Here is a 12,616-nt window from a genome sequence, read left to right on the forward strand (position 1 = left end):
ATAGTAAGTAAGGTAATGTGCAGGAGCATTTTGAGTTGCTTGTATCAGAAGTAATTAGCAGACTGACCAATTTTTACAGCTAGCTGTTCTTACTGCATCAGTTTCTTCACGGGTACAGCTGTCAGTCATTTCAATTCCATGTCATTAACTGGCATTTTAGAGGTTTAAAGTGTTTTTCTTCCCCAATATATCTATACATCTTATTGATAGAAACTCGAGTTATGGCGCCGTGAGGAGTCCTCCAATACGCGTCGGACGATAGGGGGCGCTGGAGAAGCGAGCGCGCTTTTCTACAACAGGACTGAAGTTCTATAGTAGCGGAAGGGGTCGAAGGTTATTACACCGTATATTGACAGTTAGCCGTGTTGGACTCGCACCATCCCAGGAGGGGATGTATTCTGTATTAATGGCCGGATCGGTGTGACTGCGGAGACTGGAGGTGGCATGGAGTGAGTGGAGCTGCTCCCTATCCATGTGAGACTCGCCTTACTACGGTAAGGAGCCGCCGGCCGGGTGACCTGCCGTGCGTGTGCTGCACTGACTGACTCGCTGTGGGTCCCTCACCGCTCACGGTTTCTGTTCTCTTACACTCACCCCGAGCAGCCGCTCAGACCCGTTCTTCCCGCGTACATCCGGGTCACTGCTATTATTATGTCGCGCGCCGTCTTCCGCCTCAGCAGTGAGTGACACGTCCTGTAGTCGAGTGCGAGGCGGCGGCGACGACAACAAGACTTACGCTTCTCTTGTGTTCTGCGACCGAGACACACAGCTCGACACACGCAGCTCCACACCATGAGCAAACACTCACGCTGCGCTATATAGAGCGATAATTGTTTGCAGTTTGGCACTTTCGCTGCATACCGATACCGCACGTTAAGTAGGTGGTGGTTAAAAATGCCCCGGCGTTTGCCGCAGCGAAGCGCCGACGGCCGGCGCGCAGCCTCACTACTCTCGTTTGCTGCTGTCCACTTTGCTCTCTTCTTCTTGCTGCTCTGTCGCACAGTGTGTGTATGAAGGAGGCAGCGGAGCGTTTCCCCCAACATGAGGCGACTGTCCAGGAAAAAGGCCCTCGGTCTGGTGAAGGAGCTGGACGCCTTCCCCAAGGTCCCGGAGAGCTACGTGGAGACGACGGCCAGTGGCGGCACAGGTGCGCAGAGCCTCAGCCTCGTGCTCGTCCCCGTGCAGCTGCGGCGGCGCGCGCGCCTTGGCTTGGGCCTCCGCGTGGCCCATCATCATTATCTCTTCGCTCTGTGCCATTGGCCCTTCTGTTTGTTTGTGCATTATCATAATGGATGTGTGTGCTGGCTATGTTTGCCCTCCTCCCTGGTCACGTGGTCTAGGTGACAGCTGTGTGCTTCTGTCCCCCTGCTGTCCCTGGCGTCCCCTCATCTGCCCAGTCGGTTGCAGACTGCTGCTCCAAGCCACACTTCAACCCTCAAGTCGCTGTTAATATAATGCGCTCTGGATAGAGTGCGGATGACGTGTTCTGTGGCTGTGTGTCAGTGATTGAAACGGTCAGGCTGCTGCGCTCACCCCCAGCCTGTGCCGTACAATTAAAGCAGCGCGCGGGTTTCTCGCGTGGTGCTTTTGTTTCGTTCGGCGGAACATGCGAAAGTTCGGGTGGCAACGCGAGGAAGGTCTGACTCTGTCCTCGTGCGTTTCCCTTTCCTGCAGTATCTCTGATTGCCTTCGGTGCCATGGTTCTTCTGGCCTTCTTCGAATTCTTTGTGTACCGGGATACCTGGATGAAATACGAATACGAAGTAGACAAGGATTTCTCTAGGTATGTCGTCAGAACGAGTCTCCTTTCCGCTTCTGCAGCAGTGTTTCGCTCATAGACAGGCTGACTTGCCTTTAAAGCCACAAAAAAAGTACTGAAGATGTGGCAGTTGTGCGCTTTTGTATAAAGGAATAAATAATATAATATATGGATCATTCTCTGTGAAATCATTAGAGCTGAACATTTACATTTATTTATTTAGCAGACGCTTTTCTCCAAAGCGACTTCCAGTGGATTCTGTGTAGTGTTATGAGCTCACACGCCTTATTCACCAAGGTGAATGTCACCTGTCTTGCAGCTATGTCACTACATTTGTTCATTTAGCTGACACTTTTCTCCAACACATCTTACAATGGTGTTGTAATTATATACCCACTTTATACAGCTGAGCAATTCAGGCTAAGTACTTTATTCAAGGGTACTACAGCAAGAGGTTGGATTTGAACTTGCAACCTCTAGGTCTGAAGGCACCTCCTCTAACAGCTACGCTGCCTTGTGCCCCTGCTTGTTGAAACAGTGACACAGGTGTTTTCCAGCCATATTGGTGAAAATATTTAATTTTCAAAAAAAGAGAAAAGTTAACCATTGTAATGGTTAACCATGGGTGTTTTTCCATCTTTTCTGGGATGGTTTGACATGGAGTGACCCATGTTCCATTTCTTTTTTGTGCTCATAGCAATGACTGTGGCCATTCTCCTTACCAGTTAGCTTAATTGGTTACAGTTATTGTACTTTTTGTGTGTCATAATTGCTTAGATTTTATACAGACTGTAATTGTCTGATATGCTCGACTGAAAAATATTAATCTTCTCTTTACAGCAAATTAAGAATAAATATTGATATTACAGTTGCTATGAGGTGCCAGCGTGAGTATTTTTCTTTACTTGTGTATCCATTAGTTTGAGTATTTGTTGGGACCAAAAACAGCTGCTGTTTGTTGTCTTTTATGTATTGTAAGTAAAAACAGTTTGGGCTCATATTATTAACTGGTCTGAGAAACTAATTTATGTCTCCCTATGAAAATGTACATGGTTCAAAGAGTCATGTTAGTTGCCATCTTGTGAAATGTTTACTCTCCGTTATTGGAACAGGCAACGTGAATATTGTTGACAGTTGTGTTTGTGACGAATGACTGAAATTCTTATTTGTGATGGAATCTGTTTGCATTGCTTCAGATGTTGGTGCAGATGTGCTGGACTTGGCAGAGACGATGGTTGCATCAGATGGCCTTCAGTATGAGCCAGTAAGTATCATCTCACCTATTTCTGAGCAAGGTTTTCCATAAAGTATGAGATCATAGTAGCATTCTTGAATAAAGTTCTAAGAAACGAAAGTTAATACTATGACTTACTTTTCTGCAGAGTTTATATTTGTGTGTTGTTGTTCCAGGTTGTCTTTGAACTCTCTCCTCAACAAAGACTGTGGCATAGGTAAGGTGTTTTAATATGCAATTAGACATTGTCAAGTATAGTTTTCCCGTTTCTTTGCCAGTTGACAGTCTGTTTGCAACACTTCAGTACACTTTACTCGGCTGGATTTAGACAAAGCTCAGTCTTTCTACAGTTAATCATCCTGAGTGTAATGAATTTGTGGAAATCGCAAGCTCTCCAATGGCTTCTGCTTTATAAGCATCGTTCTCCAGTTGTGAAGGCCTTTTACAGTAAAATGCAGCCATCAGCTGGACTTGGGCTTCAAATTTGACTGTGTGCAGTGTCTCCTGGAAAGCAGGAGTGTGTTGACCTCCTTCTGTCCTGCAGGACTCTTCTGCTAATACAGAACAGGCTGAGAGACGAGCACTCTCTTCAAGAGGTCCTGTTCAAGAGCGTGTTAAAGGGATCCCCCACCGCCCTTCCTCCACGGTGGGTCCAAACAGGGATTTACACTGCCAGGCATTAAGCAGTTAGACCTTAACAAATTTGGAGGCTCTGATCTTTGACTATTTCACATTTTTATGTTTCACTGAAGTGATGTGACTTGGTGTGTCAGGAGTAAATCTCCTCTTAATTGAACGATGACTTGGAAACCCATAGTCCAGTTGGGAACATGCAAGTCAAGGTGGCTTTATTCCTCACTCTCTTAGCTTGGATTCTTGAGGTAGTAACCTCTATTTGCATTTTCATTTATTTGGTCGCCAGTTGCAGTGGGTTGGACCACAGTCCTGCTCTCCAGTGGGTCTGGGGTTCGAGTCCCGCTTGGGGTGCCTTGCTTGGGTGTGTCCCCCCCCCCGGCCTTACGCCCTGTGTTACCGGGTAGGCTCCGGTTCCCCGCCACCCCGTATGGGACAAGCGGTTCTGAAAATTGTGTGTGTGTGTGTGTGTGTGTGTGTGTGTGGTCGCCAGTTTTCTCCAAAGCAATGTACAACTCTGTGTAAACAAAAGTGCATTTCACCAACAGGTGGAGAGACAGAGATGCAGGCATGTGATTCATGCAATAGTCAATTATTTCAGTACTACAGTTTTTGCCACCGTACATTAAACTGATATATACAGTGCTGATAGAGTAGTTTTAAATATTCTATTTTTTTCATCATGCATAATGCAGTGAGGGTTTAAAGAGCAGATAGGAGGTCTGGAGAGGAATGGGTCTGAAAGAGATATTTTGTGTCTTATCCGGAATGTTGAAAAACATTATTCGGCACTTCTACGTGAGAGAAGAAGCTCATTACACCACATTGGAGCCAGAACCAAAAATCTTTGTGCTTGTGATTTTGTACCTCTTGTGTGTGGGTCCACCAAGTGGACAGAGGTGCAGGACGGTAGTCGTCTGGTTGGAGTGCAGCGAGTGATCAGTCCCTGCCCGTATTGGGGAGCAGATTTGTTGATAACCTTGTAGGCTGTCGCCAGAGTCTTGAACTTGATACGAGTAGATAAAGAAGCCAGAGGGGAGAACTTGCAGCACAGAAGTCATCTTAACTGCATTTCGGTTTTCCTTCTCCAGGGAGGACAACCCCACACAACCTTTCAATGCCTGTAGGATCCACGGGCACTTGTATGTCAACAAAGTGGCGGGAAACTTCCACATCACTGTGGGCAAGTATGTCAAAGTCCCCTGGACTTCTGCTCATAAAAACATTTTGTTGTATGTCAGATTTCCCTGCTTTCTGTACCTGAGGTGTACAGCCTTCAATAGCTGCACCAAAGTTTTATCTGTTCATTTGTCTCTCTGTGCAGCTGCGCAAAATGTCCACACATTGTCCTGAATAATTAATCTCTTGGGTGAAAGCAGTGCAGTTACTTGTAGCCTGTAGGGACAGCTTTGAGTGATTGATAGATTATATATTCCAACAGAGGATTGATGGCCAGTAGCATTAAGATTTACCAGCTGCATCTAGGGGACTTGTACTGGAACTGAGTTTCAGGGCCAAAATATTGCCATCATGTGAGCTACACCACTGCATATGTTAGAAGGGCTGGTTCACTGCTGAGCAGTGATGTCACACACTGAGGGAGGGAGAAGGGTGCAGGTGGTCTGCTCTGTAAGCTGCCAAATGAAAAGGGATTAATTTCCTGACAAGTTAAATCCTCTGAAACAGCAGTCAAATAAAGATACTAACATCCACTGGCTGGGGAGTTATTTATTGGGTCTTGAGCCTGAGAGCTACTCGAAACAGTGTTTTTGCTCCGGTAAGTAGTGGTGGGGTGCTGTAACCTGAAGTGGCATGTCTAATGCATGAAACAGGATTCTGATCCATTTGCTGTAATTATCTGAAGATAAAACTGATGTCATCTCTTAATTTTGATCCCTCATACTGGTGAACACTGTTCAGGTTCCAGACTTTATACAGCTACATAACCTGACACACTAGCTGCTGTTTTAGTCTTGAGGAAAGTAGTTAAGGATGATGATGATGATGATGAAGTGAGGGATTATGCTGGGAAAACTGGTAAACAGAAGTAAGGTGTGTTGAGCTGAAATTGACAATGACTTGATGTGTCATCTGTCTGTCTTGTAGAGCCATCCCTCACCCTCGTGGACATGCCCACCTGGCAGCCCTGGTAAGCCATGAAAGTAAGTCTTAGACATTTTTTTTTTTTTAATTTTTTTTTCTTATTATTTTTAAATCCGAGATGAGTTTTATAAAAGATTCACAAAAGTTTCACAATGGTTGTTTTCACTCAATCCACCATATATTTATCTATTATGTACAGTACAGCACATTTTTTGGCAGGATAGTTGACAGTGGGGCCATTTGTTGTACTGTTACTATTACATTAAGGCAGCGATACATTAACATTGTACATAATGTACATAGTTGCTTGCCATGTAGTATATGGTACCGGTAGTAGAGTGTATATATATAGGCAGTCGGACACAGTGTACAACAGGTCTCAGGAACTAGTGGTTGTTGGTTAAAGAGGACCCCACTGTACCTTGAAAATGACAGTGTAAAAACTGGCAAATGTGCATGTTAATAGTTTATTAGTTGTGCAGTAACTCCATTTCTTTGATGTTTAATGATGTGTGTAAAGTAATAATGTAGTATGGTTTGGCCTCATGGTGGTCTTAAGTCAAAATATAATTATGTAACTATTCACAGCTTTCCTTGTATGTTTAAAAATATTATACTCAGAAGAGTGGGGTGTGTCACAGCATCTCAGACCAGTTGGCCGATGCTTCACTGCTGTTTACTCGGTGCCCAAGTCAGTACTTGTAAAATGTTTTGATCTGCAGTCACAAGGTTATACTCCTACCTGTTACCTGAGATGGACTGTGGACACACTGGGGTTTCATAGATTTCACGTGACACAATGAGAGCGTTACTTGCTTAGAAGGCAGGTGTGCTGCTTGCCATCACATTCTCTGTTCTCCAGCTCATTTTGAACTTTGCTCTTTCCCTGCAGCCTACAACTTCTCCCATCGAATAGACCATTTGTCTTTTGGAGAGGAAATTCCAGGAATTATAAATCCTCTGGATGGTACAGAAAAAATCTGCTCAGATCGTAAGTTTAATGCTTCTATTGCTCAGTTGGTCACGCTGATGTATCCAAACTCGCGTTTAGCCGAACCAGCTTTTAAAGGCACAAAATAGTAATGTGACTTTGTATTTGTTGTAGCCTAGTTTCTTTTCATTTTCATGACGGCTCAAAGGCCAAGCTGTGTAAGCCACATCATTCCGTAATCACAGCTGTGGACAAATCCTATGTAGGTTGTGCATGATGTCACACCACCAGTAGACAGCAATGGGGGAGAAAGTAGGCACTTGCAGGTGCCATCGGCCTGTCAGCTGAGACTAAGCTCCCATGGTGCATGACAGCAATGGAAAAACTTCTCATCACAACATAATAGGTTCATGATTTCTAAGCATAGGTACATTGTGTGAGGATCGACTATCAAAATGTAGTGTGACAGTATTTAATGTGCTTTGTGCATCTGGGACTCCTCATGAGGTATTAAATGCTCTGTGTTACATGTGCCTTGAAGACATTAATCCACACTGCAAAACTTGGAAAGCAAGCAAGGAAAGAGATTCTAGAAAATCAGATTTATGCCTTAGTAATGGAAGGAGTTGTTTTCCTGGCCATTGCTCAGACTGTTGTGCTGAAAGGGTTTGATTTGGGCTCTTTGGGAAAGTTGTCTGTACTCCAGGGGGAAGGGAGGGATAATATGAACACAGACAGGGATAACTATGCTGCCTGTTTGGCTTGTGTTCTTCTGATCAGAGGCAGATGTGGGTGGAAAAAGGCTGAAATAAGAGTCTTGTGTCTTGAGCTCTGGTGTCCTAAAGTGGGTTTGTGTTTCCAGAACCCCAATATTTCACCCCAGTTTGAACTGATCCTTCTGTGGTGCTTTGCTTTTTTTTTTTTTTGCATACTGTTTGTGTAAATTTACATCTGTGCTGAACAATAACAAATCGGTTACGTTTGTAAAGACTGTTTATATTGCAAACTGGTTGCCTTCTGGGACCCTAAAACTAATTTGTTTCTGTGCTGAGTAGATATGCAGTCATAATCATAATCATAACATGGCCTACACAATGTATTGATGTTTGGTTATGTTTCAGATAACCAGATGTTCCAGTACTTCATCACCATAGTGCCCACCAAGCTGCATACCTACAAAATCTCAGCAGACACACACCAGTACTCCGTCACCGAGCGGGTAAGTCAGTCACACATCAGCTCTCTGAGAGCCTTTAGGTCAGAGATCACACTTTTTTTTTTTTTTTTTTTTTTGGTGCTGGAATTAGTAGCATAGTATACAGATGCATCACCTAAGACTGTATTTTTGTGTGTGAGTGAGAAAGAGATAGATACCCATACTGGGCTCTCCAACACTTGTACTACTGTAGCAGGCCTGATGCCCCCTCCCTCATAGACATGCTGCTTTCCTGGGCAGGTGTGTGAAGCCCCAGACCTGTCCCTTCCTGCCCCCTCATTCCATATGGTGCTTCCATTCCCCCCTGTGATTCCCGGGTGGAAACTGGCAGCTCGTTCATCACTGTGTGTTAGAGCAGGCTGAGTCAGCAGCCAGACTCTGGCATTAGCAGGGCAAGACCCTCCTCTGAGCTTCACACAGACGGAGGTGCTACTGATTCTTTATGTAGTTACAGCTTCTCCCCTGCCAAAATGATCCTAATTTGCAGTGGATTATGAGGCGAGTTTCTGGGTAAATTAATTTGGGATACTGTAAAGCACTGGCTCGCCTTCCTTCCCTTGTGATTCAGGAGCGTGTGATCAACCATGCAGCGGGCAGCCATGGCGTGTCCGGGATCTTCATGAAGTACGACATCAGCTCACTGATGGTCACGGTGACAGAACAACACATGCCCTTGTGGCAGTTCCTGGTGCGCCTGTGTGGCATCATTGGTGGAATCTTCTCAACTACAGGTATTTAGGAAGGTGACTTTACCGTGCAGGTATGCGTTAGTTAGGTATGGTTGGCAGGTGTGCTGGGAGGGGCTATCTCACCTTAAATATGTATTCAATACATTGGTGTGTGTTACTTCAAGAACAACAATGTTGATGGACAGTTCTTTTGAACCTTTGGCTTATGCTCTTGGTGGAATTTGCACAGTGGCACTCATGCCTTGCTATATACTACTGAATTATTTACCACCCTTTTCACATGCTCGCTCTGCTGTCCTGCTCAGGAATGCTTCACGGGCTGGTCGGCGCCTTGGTTGATATTGTCTGCTGTCGCTTCAAGCTAGGAGCCTACAAACCCAAGAAGGTACGGCATAGACCTTTTCTCTGATGCGTCTACCAGGGAGTTTTATAAACTCTGCCCACCTTATTTATGAACTTGTTTGATAGTTCAGTTTTTACTGGTTAAGGGACTGGAGATGTGGCTAGATGTGCAGACAGGCAAGAGGATTGTCAGGTAATCACTTTGAAATAGCTGCAGAAATAAGTGTGTGGCTTTGGACAATAATGCCTGCTCTGTCAAACTGGCCAAGAACTACAGGAGATGCTACAGTTTTAATTGGTTCCCAGGAGAGAAAAGTAGGGTCACAGTAGAATAACTGACCACTGAAGTTTATTGGCGGACACTTCATTAATTTAATGCACTCTGGAACGATTCCTCACAAAACGGAGATCGATGTCCTAAAGGCAGGGAAGCCACTTACTCAAAATCAATATGCCATATAACAGGGGGTGGGACATAAATCACTTTTGTGTTTATGGTCAGATGGGTTTAGCTGTAGTGGGTCCTTGGGGAACTCCTTGTACAAACTAGAGGTAGATATTGAAGAGGTTCTGAAAAGTTGTGAGGAAAATATATTGAAATTAGAGAATTGCTGAAGTGAAATCCCCCTCAGTACCTTGGGCACAACAGTGAGCATCAGGGACTGTGTGTCGCTTGGAGTGTGCTGCATGTGCTCCGAGTAGGTGGTGGTCTGAATTTGAAATTTTCTATGAGTGACACTACAGTCACTTTTATTTGTAGTTAAGTAAAAATGTACAGGGGGAAACAAAGAGCTGATTAGATTTCAGTTTTGTCTAATGATGCATGTATTTTTTTTTTTTTTTTTTAGGTCCACCCCCTGGATACCCATCTGAATAATCACACCCCCTTCTTCACAGAAAACAATAAGCATTAGCAGGAGCTTACTACTGAGCCTAAACCTCCAAGAGGTACACACTCTGGTAACTGCATTCTGAAGAATATGTGTAAACTGTTTGGCCATCCCCCCTTTTTTTATATATATACTTTCATATGAACAAGTGATATGAAACAAAATAGCTGAGGTAGAATACATTCTGGTAACTTCCTCTGTGGGTATGGTTTTAATATCCTAATGATTCATAAGGCAGATGCTGTGAAATCTGTCTTCTAAACACAGTTTCAAAGTAGCCATTAGAAATACTGAAACAGCTCATGTGACAGGGCCCTGACCAGCAAAGAGCTGCTACAAAAGTTCATGAAAATGTCAGTGTCCTTTGACCTCTGCGTTACCCTGGAACTGACCACTGTGTTAGTAATGCTACACCGTTGCCAACAGCATCATCTTCTAAAGAATTTTGCCTTTGTCACACACATGACCCAGACTGTCCCCTAAAACATTCAAAAGTGTAAAACAGAACTCATTCATATAATTTTAAATTCTGGGCACTGATGAAGAAATGATTTAATGAAACAAATTAGTCTTGGGAGAAAGGGTGTACTATTGATTCCTACAGCTTTTAGTTTTCTCTAGAGCAATTGACCATTCTGTCACTGCTCTACTCCCTCCCTCTTGGCTATGGTGGGGTTGGATACAGCTGTTTTTATAAAGTGAAATATAATGTATTGACTGGGTGTGCTTGGTGTTTCTGGAATATTACTTCAAATAAATGTGCAGTAAATCAATCTTTTTTTACATTTGTGAATGTCCATCAGAGTGGAAACTAGAATTCAATGTGAACAACATTTCACAGCAGTGTCCAGATATTGTCTTTTAGAGGTGGATTAAATCCACACTGCTGCATGGAACTACAGTACCCCCTTGGGCTAACAAGGTATTGTTCCTTCAAGCATGCTGGGAGACAATCATTTCTGTGATTTCATTCTAGTGAATGTGTGAATGGTGCTGCCTGAATAATGCAAAGTACTGCATATTTTTAAGCAGTGTTTAGGTGTTTTCCATCATTAATGTTGACAAGCACTTAAGGATGGACTGGACTAACCTGAAGGTTGCCTCAAAGTTCTACTGCTCTAGTGCCCTTGGTGAAGGTATGACCTTGAATTGCTCCAGTAACAATTACCCAGCTGAATAAACACAGGAAAACTGCCAACAGTGCTTGAGGCAGAGCCGTCTTGCTGGCCGTTGCTCTACTGAGACTATAGTCTTACCTTCAGATACCTTGCCGGGTATGATTAAAGAAAATTCCGAAATTGTGTAAAACGTGTATAAAAGTCACACTGAAAAGTGCGAAGAGCACTGACTGCAAAGGCTGAGAGGGAAAAAAATGTAATGCATAGTTAGGCATGAAAACACATAGCTTAGTGATTTTACTTTATACCGTTCCTGTGGAAAAAGAACCTAATGTGTTCCTGGAAATCTGCCTGAAGGAGGTACAGACATTTCTTACAGGAAGCACTTCAATCCATTCCCAGACAGAATCCCTGAAAAAGGTTCCAAAACCATTAGTTGTTTTGAGAGTTTGTATTTATTTCTGTTTCATAAGGTGCTACGGATATTCCTCCATTCGGTTACACTGACACAGTGCAAGAGCCTATTTGCTGGTTAAAATTTGTGTGTATAAAATGATTTAAATGGAACTGTGCACATCACAGGCAAAGGGGTCGATGGTCACACATTAACAATTACAAAAACAATTGATGTACAGAAGATTGGTAATCAAATTACCTCTAATTACTCTATGCAGAAAATGTGAGATGGTATCAGTTCAGTGTGTTCACACAGATGTTTGTGTAGCTGTAATCTCACCTTGAAACATCCAGCTGAGAATACTTAACACTGCATCTCCAGTCATTAAAAAGGAATTAATTATATGTACAAAACACCCAGAAATGCTAGCTGAATTCAGGCAGCCAGTTCATTTTACATACTGTTCTCCTTGAATGACCCAAGGCTCTTAGCTGTATCGCTAAACACTTGTCTCTTGAACTTCTCGTCATCCAGGTTAATTTTGTGCACCAAGATAGATATACAGCAATCCATCCATTTCTGAAATTAATCTTTTCCTCAAAAGTGTGGATACCAAAGTTTTGGAAACCAAACATACGCACGCATTGGCCAAAACCACTTGCAACACAGAGGGCAAGGCGACACGCCCAGGACGGGATGCAGGACCCAGTCTAAACCTGCTGCGCCATCGTGCCTCCGTATATTCAAACCATTTTCTCCAAATATAACAAACACTAACACACCTGACAGCTATGAACTCATGTTTTCAACAATATAAAACATCTACATTTATTCGTTTGGCTGACAGTTCTCCACAGCCATGTACATCTCAGAAAACAGTACAGAAGTGCATTATATCAGATAAATGTAGATGCAGACATGTCAATCACGTCAATTAATGAGGTCATTACTGGGTGTGGTGGGGGATGTCGTGGGGCAGCGGGTTTGACTGGGTCCTGCTCTCCGGTGGGTCTGGGGTTTGAGTTTCGCTTGGTGTGCCTTGTGACCAACTAGCGTCCCGTCCTGGGTGTGCCTGTGCCCGTGCCCCTCCCCCTCCAGCCTTGCGCCCTGTGTTGCCAGGTTAGGCTCCGGTTTGCCACGACCCCAATTGGGACAAGCAGTCTCTGTGTGTGTGAGAGAGATTAATGGGTGTCTGCTTTCATTGTACTCTGACAAACATTTAATGATAAAATAACGCCATACATTTAAAAATAAAGGCAATTTATTGCAATAAACTGTTACTGTACTCACCAAGTCAGGAGAAG

At 43.8% G+C, this 12,616-nt stretch overlaps 1 protein-coding gene across 2 annotated transcripts; it reads left to right on the forward strand.

Annotated features, from left to right (window-relative positions):
• The first annotated feature begins 320 nt into the window (after window positions 1-320).
• Window positions 321-10,570, forward strand: ergic2 (ERGIC and golgi 2). 2 transcript variants are annotated; one of them, XM_018730230.2, is made up of 14 exons: window positions 321-494; window positions 1,004-1,147; window positions 1,675-1,783; window positions 2,600-2,646; window positions 2,956-3,023; window positions 3,170-3,210; window positions 3,538-3,639; window positions 4,718-4,813; window positions 5,733-5,788; window positions 6,622-6,720; window positions 7,782-7,879; window positions 8,445-8,607; window positions 8,871-8,950; window positions 9,756-10,570. In XM_018730230.2, exons 2-14 carry the CDS (start codon window positions 1,042-1,044, stop codon window positions 9,819-9,821), a joined length of 1,131 nt encoding a protein of 376 aa, XP_018585746.1. In that variant the 5' UTR covers window positions 321-494; window positions 1,004-1,041; the 3' UTR covers window positions 9,822-10,570. The 2 variants fall into 2 exon arrangements, with proteins under 2 accessions (XP_018585746.1, XP_018585747.1); XM_018730231.2 differs by lacking the exon at window positions 321-494 and having other exon boundaries at window positions 716-1,147.
• Window positions 10,571-12,616: the final 2,046 nt, after the last annotated feature.

Source organism: Scleropages formosus, chromosome 21, assembly GCF_900964775.1.
Source record: "Scleropages formosus chromosome 21, fSclFor1.1, whole genome shotgun sequence".
In the NCBI taxonomy this organism is placed as follows: domain Eukaryota; kingdom Metazoa; phylum Chordata; class Actinopteri; order Osteoglossiformes; family Osteoglossidae; genus Scleropages; species Scleropages formosus.